The 7,709-nt window shown below is 41.1% G+C and overlaps 1 protein-coding gene across 1 annotated transcript; it reads right to left on the bottom strand.

Moving 5' to 3' along the window:
- Nucleotides 1–5,832: 5,832 nt before the first annotated feature.
- LOC122060813 lies at nt 5,833–6,462 on the bottom strand. The gene has a single exon (XM_042623911.1). The coding sequence runs from the start codon at nt 6,460–6,462 to the stop codon at nt 5,833–5,835; it is 630 nt and encodes a 209-aa protein (XP_042479845.1).
- Nucleotides 6,463–7,709: the final 1,247 nt, after the last annotated feature.

Below are 7,709 nucleotides of genomic sequence, written 5' to 3'. Positions count from 1 at the left end.
GACCAACCATTCCCATAGGTTGATAAGGCATCTTTTATTGTCTTGTAACACTAGACATGCAAGGAAAATGGGTGGACCCACATAGCAGTACAAGGGGTCAAATCAGTTTTTATTTTAAAGCCCCAAACCAAACATGCCTTAGAGGGGTTAAGTTATCCACTATATAAAGATTCCACCCCTTATTTCTCCCATTTCATACTTATGAATTTGGTGGAGAAGGAGAAGAAGGAGGAGGAGGAAGGTTATATAGGGTTGCTGCCTATGGTCCATGAGTTGCCTTCATACTGGTGTACATGCTTCTATTGTTGTACACACAAACAAAAGGTAAGAATATCATCCTTAATTTTGTTATACAAGTAGTTTCAATCCATGGTCAAGCATATTTCCAAGCATGTAGCCACCTAAAACTGGGAACCTTGGACTGTATGCATGGGACTTGGTATAGTTTACTTATAGAGACTGCATGAGTGTTGTATGTTTGTTCTGCATGCATGGGATTTTCATCCCAGAGCTAGAAACCCAGCCACAGAGGCTAAATTTGGTGTTGTAGGTTTGCTATCCATATAATTTGGGAGGGTACAAACCTACAATGCCTTTCTATAGCCACCCACAAGTTGGTACAGGCTTTATAGGTTAGAGAATTCCATTCCAGAGTTGGGACTACCATCCTAGAGCTGGAATTGGCTGTGAGAGTGGGTTCAAAGACCCAAATCCATCTCTGACCCATCTTTGTAAACAAAAATTAGGGGTTTTACCATATAAGGGTAGAATTATGTAATTCAAGTTTGAATCCTGTCATATATGATGGAAATTGGGTTATTAATCAATTGATATTGTAGTTGACCCAACCATTGACTCAATCCCTCTGAAATTCATAAATTCGACAGGTGACGGGCATCACTAATGACCCTCTAAATAGCTCAGTAAGGAGGGTGTTGTAGGGAGGGTCTATGTATAAGTTAATGTAGGCCTGTATGGGTTTGTATAGAGGGGGGGCGGAAGTATCACATATTGTTGCTTCTCTGTGTGGTTTGTGTTGAGTCCTAGTAGGGGGATTAAACTAGGGTTTGTTTAAGGACTGCTAGTGGTCAGAAGGGTTTACATATTTATAATAAATGGTTAAATGTGTAAATTTATTAGGAACCTAATCTACCCAGCGAGGATACGTGGGTGACAAGAATTCAGTGGAAACAGTCAAATTCAGGTTTTAAGGCAAGTGGATGATTGTATTAATTTATGGAGTGTTTCTATACATTTTGTTTATGTCTGCACATGGGAAATGGACTAATACTTTTTATGATTTAAATCTATAATTTCTTGGGGCTCCTACTAGGATACCAGCGGTGTGAATAAGATTCCTACCCGTCTTATTCTCTACCAGGATCTCTAATACAAATACCTTAATCATTACAATCACAACATTACTGAACCACCTAAAATCATAGCAGCGGAATCAGAGTACAAATATAACGGAATCATATAAATCAATCTGGGGAAGAACTAATATCAAGCATATATTACATTAACCAGTTTATTCTTCACCACATTTGCTAAAAGATAAATATAGTAACCAACAAAATATCATAAAAAAATATGACATCGAAGAAGATGGTAAATTTGCTCTCGACTTAGGGTGCTACATCTGCACATGTATCGCAAGCATAATCGGGATCATGCTCCTAGGACTCTAGTGTCCCCTAGTCACCGCCATACTAAGCCATAGAAGAGGATGTCTCACTGCCCAGCTGCACGACAATACCTACAGAATCATCTAAAAAGCAACATGCACGTGGGGTGAGCCCAACTAGCTCAGTGAGGGATGAGATTCATTCAAGCACATACAGATAGTCCATGATGCAAGAATAATGCAATTCATTTTACTTTAACCACCTACCATACAACTAAGTCAAGTTCATGCTACTACGACACATTAGGTTGTATCCCTGGTCCCGAAAATTGCACATCAGACACCCAGTGATACAAACTCTAGTAGTGATTAGGAGTCTTTCAATCTCAGACTGTCGGTCAGCCAGGACACCCCTGATAACCCCCTCCTGACAATCATGACATCGGAATTACCATCATCCATGCTAGATGGATTTCTGCCTCCATCAACAATCACATTGTACTACGAAAATGGCATTCTGGAAAGGTTCATCAAACTTACCGCAGTTGGTTTATCCAACACTTTACTCACTATTGGTAAGGGATCGTAGCATAGGGAATGTGACCTAACCGCAGTATGCTACACGCCTTTTATAAAGATACAGATAGTATGGAATACGATACCAAAGTCACCATCAGCCACATCGCATCCATGTCCAAGTGTATATAACATACATACATTTTAATATGAGATACACAGTATCGAAATTACCATTGGCCACACTACGCGCCCATTTTTAAGTATGGTCATGGCGTATATGGTACCTAAATTATCATCAGCCACACTATATATACACAATCATAGCTAACTCTAATGCGCATCAAATGCATGATGCTCTATGTGGTAATAGAATCCACTCAGCTGCATCGAATCCCGTCACACAGTTCAAATCCAATAAAATTTAGCATGCAGTTCACATATATAATACAAGAAATCGAATTAACTATTACTTATATGAGTTGTTGGTATTAAAAAAAAAAAAGAGTTGTTGTTATTGATGATTTTTTTCACTAAAGATCATTGAATTAATAGAAAGAAAGAATATACAAGAGGAATGATAAACTCAATAAGACTTAGACTAAGGAAGTGAAATCAACCCCACCTTCGGTATTGCCATCAGCAGAAGAGGACCTCAGACCTTAGACTAACAACCCAAAAAAAACTTTAAAAAATAACTAAGTGAATCGGAATCTTGGCCGTTGGGCCGCATCCAATTCTAGCTCCCTGGAGGTGAGAAGGGGCTAGGCCTCGACAGGGGAATTTGATTCAAATCTTACTGCTGTTTTCGCTAAGCAATCAGCTACCACATTTGCTTCGCGGTAGCAATGAGTGACTTTCCAAGAAATTGAGCCCAAATAAGAGAGAACGCCCCTCCATCTTTGCTGAATAAACCATGGAACCAGCCCTTTGGAGAATAAGAACACCACAGCAGCAGAGTCACACTCGATCCAAAGGTTTTGGATACAAGAGTTTTTTGCATGTTCAAGGCCGGTAATGAGAGCTAAGAATTCAGCTTCAAAGTTAGATTTTACACCAACAAAATTTCTAAAATTCAATAAAGGTTCGCCCTTGTAATTTCTAAACACACCGCCAACTCCAGCCTTTCTGGGATTCCCTAGTGAGCACCCATCAGTATTTAGCTTAATCCAGTTCTAAGGGGGGAGACACCATCGAACTTCAAAAATTTCTCTTTGCTTTCCAATTACACGGGGAATTACCACTCTCCTGGTACACATCAAATCAGCTACGGACAAGTTCTTCCCAAGGTGCACTGTTGAAATCATGCCTATCTCTCCTTTAATCATAGCAAAACGTTGCCTGTGATGCCAATAGGTACCCTCGTGGATTCTCATATTCCTCTCCATCCAAACTACATAAGGAATTAACACCGCGCCACTAAGCCATACTCTTGAGAATGTGACAGATTTTGCTTTACGATTCCACCAGCTAAATGAATCTTCCATTCTTTTGAAATATTGCCATCTGACACCAAATAGATCACAGAACATATTCCACAGGGCCTGGATATACTCACAGTGAATAAAAAGGTGGAAACTAGATTCTTCCACCTTTTCACATAACACACATCTCGAAGGCATTGCAATCCCTTTTTTGCACACTTGGTCATCCGTAGGGAGTCTACCATGGGCTAACCTCCATCCAAATACTGCCTATCGTGGTTGTAGAAGAGCTTTCCAGAGAATGGAAAACCAAGAAACAGGCGTCTTTTTGCTTCTTATCTCTTCCCACGCCGAGGCCAAAGAGAAGGCTCCAGACAAAGATAATTTCCAATGGCAAACATCCTCTAAATTCATTAGGGATATTCTCTTCGCCTTTTCAAATGATTCAGACAAGAATGATGAAGAAACATTTGGGAAGCACCACTCACTATTTCTAATGAAATCATCCACCCGCAGCTACCTCGAAGTAAGCGCTTCTAAGTCCAGATTAGAGGATTCCGCCAATAAGGAATTTTCTAACCAACGATCCTTCCAGAAGCTAATCTTGATGCCATTTCCTACTGTCCAGCTCTCCATATTGGTTACAAAGTCCCACACCCTTTTTAGACCCTGCCAAATAGATGAAGACTTGTAGCTCTTGAGATCGCTGTCGCTAGTAGTAAACCTTGCTGTGAAAAATTGACTTATTCTAGAATCCTCATGCCTGATCTTTCATACTAATTTACATAGACAAGCTCTGTTAACATCTCGCAACTTCCGAATACCTAGACATCCCTCCTTCTTTGGCTTGCAACAATCCTCCCATTTGACATTGATTTTTTTTCTGACCTTCCATTTGGTAAGACCAAATGAAGTTCCTCATCCATGTTTCTACAGTTTTAATTGATGCCTGAGGCCACCAATAAAATGTAAAATTATGCATAAAAATGCTCGATATAACTGAACGAACTAGTTCAATACGACCTTCCATCGAGAACGATTTACCTTTCCAGGCTGCAAGTCTACATTTGATCTTATCTAGCAGAGGCAACAAGTGGGATTTGGTGACTCTTCCCTTGAAGATTTTCACCCCGAGATATTTTGTAGGGAATTTGGATATCTGAATACCCAAAAATTTCTGTGAGGGGCCACCTTCCCAAAGAAAATCTTACTTTTATCCAGATTAAAAAACTGACCAGAGAAGGCTTGATATTTATCTAAAAAAGAGTGAATATTTCTTACATATTTTGCCGACGCATTCATGAAAATGAAAATGTCGCCCGCAAAGAGAAGGTGGGATGGAGTGAGCACACCTCTTGGCCTGGGCAAGGATTTAAGAGCACCTTCCGCAACCATGCTTCTTAACCCTCTGTAGAGCAGTTCTTCTGCCAGAATAAAGAGAAAGGGAGATAAAGGATCACCCTGGCGAAGACCACGACCCACAGGGAAGAAACCCACCGGTCCCCCATTTACTAAGACTGAAATCCTAGTAGAGACAAGGATTTCATGAATCCAAGATATCCACTTCTGAGAGAAACCAAACTTTTTAAGGACTTCAAAGAGGAAATCCCAAGAAAGTGAGTCGTATGCTTTCTGAACATCAATTTTGATCCCCATACCTCCTCCCCTGACTGCAGTATACATCAGATTTGCCAACTCTGAGGCAAGGCTGATATTCTTAGATATTATTTTCCCCTTCTAGAATGCACCTTGTTCCTCTGAGATCAGCCTGGGAAGAAGCGCTGAAACTTTATTTACCATAATTTTTGATAGCACCTTACAAAAGAAATTCCCCATACAGATCGGCCTAAACTTGTCCAGTGTCATAGCTCCCGGCACCTTCGGAATTAGAGTGAGAAAACAGTTGTTCACACCCTTAGGAAGAAACCCCGTTCTGAAGAAGTGCCTCACAGCCCTGCAAAAGTTCGCTTCCACTATATTCCAAACTCTTCTAAAGAATTTCCCATGAAATCCATCAAGCCCAGGAGAGCTGTCTGGACCCACCTCCCAAACAGAGTTTTTTATTTCTTCCAAAGAGGGCATAGTCTCTAAACCCAGTGCATCTGCCTCACAAATCTCCTTAGGGATACAATTCAATAAATCATGATGTGGAGTAGTCTGAGCGGAACTATGGAAAGCTTCATAATATTTAGAAATATAAGATGACAACCTCTGTTGGTCACTAATCCATTCACCATTCATATTCTTTAAGGTACGAATTTGATTTCACGATCGTCTCATTTGTACAGAGAGGTGGAAGAATTTAGAGTTCCTGTCCCCCTCTTTCATCCACCTCTGTTTGGCCTTTTGAGACCAAAAACTGTCTTGCATTTGAGTTGCTTTCAAGAGATATGTCTTAGCGTTTGCCTCTCTATCAAACAGATCATCCGTCATCCCTGATGCCTCAATTTCTTCCTGAATCGAATCCAGATTTTTTGAAGCTTTCTTTACTTCTTCATCAACATTAAGGAAATTATTCCTGGCCCAGCTCTTAATAAAAATTTTTACTTGCTTTAGCTTCTGAGAAAGCACCAAAATGGGGTTTCCTGACACCTCCTTATTCCACACCTCCTTGATAGTATCCTCAAGATTCACATTATTCATCCAGAAATTATTGAATCTAAAAGGAATATTACTTGGTTTAGGGATGGCATCTGAGACCACCAGAACAGGGGCATGGTCCGAGGTTGTTCTTTGCAATACATTTTGACTAATATTCTTGAACACCTCCAGCCAATTCGCATCGTAAAAACTTCGATCCAAAACAACTACAACATTTCCTCTGCGACGATTGTTAGTCCACGTGAACTTTTTCCCCTGTGAAGGAGCTTGGATCAAAGCACACGTGTCCACCATTGCTTGGAACTCTGCCGCCGAGCTAGCATTAAATCTTCTTGGCCTCCTTTTTTCATTTGAAAGAAGAGTAGCATTAAAGTCCCCTATGACTGACCATGGGATATTAGGGTTTACCACCAAACCCAGGTCAGTCTAGAGCTCTCGGCGATTAACCTTAAAACAATTTGCATGAACGAAGGTCAATCCCACTGAGCAACCCAACCAATCCACCGTGACTGATAATTGTTGGTTAGACAGAGAAGTAACTGAGGGACGAGAAGAACCTTGCCTCCACATAAGCCAAAGATTCGAAACCTTGTCCACCCAATCATTGTGAATTAAATCCCTAGAGTACCCTATTTTGTTAAATAACAAAGAAGGAAAATCTAAAGCCTTCACCACCGGCTCAGCCAAACATACAAAATCAGGAGAGTGCTCCCTCAGGATCATCATCTTCAAGGCTCTAATACCAGCTGCCTTTCGCACACCTCTAATATTCCAAAATAAAATCTTCATGGAGAAGGATTTAATTTTGGACCTTGTCAGACTTATTCATCTGACCAACCTTCTTCTTACCCTTCTTCCCTCCTTTAGAAGTATCAATATCAGTTTTTTCCTTCGCAAGAAGGGCACGATCAATCACCCCTACTTCCTGAAAATTTAGAGCCACACGCCCATTTGCAATTTCTGTCTCTGGAATACAAGAAATCTGAGAATCACGATGGCTGGGAAGGATTCTGGAATAGTGACCGCCTCTTGAGGGCTAGCCAGCCACACCACCGCTTCCCCTAGTCACCACATTCCATCGAGGGTGACTTGGTCTGGTCGAGCTCACTGGTTTCATGGTAGGAGCAACCATGGTAGGGGCGTCAGAGGCAGCTTGCTGACTCTCCTCTTCGGACTCTGAGAGAGCATCATCATCTGGGTCAGAACCCGACCCTGATCCAGATCCGAGATCCGATCCAACCACTTGGCCTTCCTCTAAAGAGGGAAGGTTTTGATTAGGGGATAAATTTCCACCGTTACATTCCATATAGAGAGGATTGACTTTTGAATTTGAATTTTGGATGAGATCCAAATCCACATGAATATTGCCTTCCAAAATAGGGCTACCTTGATTTGATGAAGAGGAGGCATTTAAGGAAGGAGAATGATTTGCTGCAGTTTCCACGTTTGGTACACTACCTGTAACTCGCTGAGTTGATATGACTCGAGCCGAGTCCACTCCATCTTCTACATAGACTGCGCCTGGTATATCAACGTGATCT

The sequence above is a fragment of the Macadamia integrifolia genome, chromosome 14 (genome assembly GCF_013358625.1).
Source record: "Macadamia integrifolia cultivar HAES 741 chromosome 14, SCU_Mint_v3, whole genome shotgun sequence".
NCBI lineage: Eukaryota > Viridiplantae > Streptophyta > Magnoliopsida > Proteales > Proteaceae > Macadamia > Macadamia integrifolia.
Note: the sequence above shows the minus strand (reverse complement) of the source record. Positions and strands in the feature narration are given on the sequence as shown.

What these genes read in the sequence shown, in the direction of transcription:
- LOC122060813 (XM_042623911.1), bottom strand. Translation starts at nt 6,462, where the DNA reads ATGGTGGACACGTGTGCTTTGATCCAAGCTCCTTCACAGGGGAAAAAG.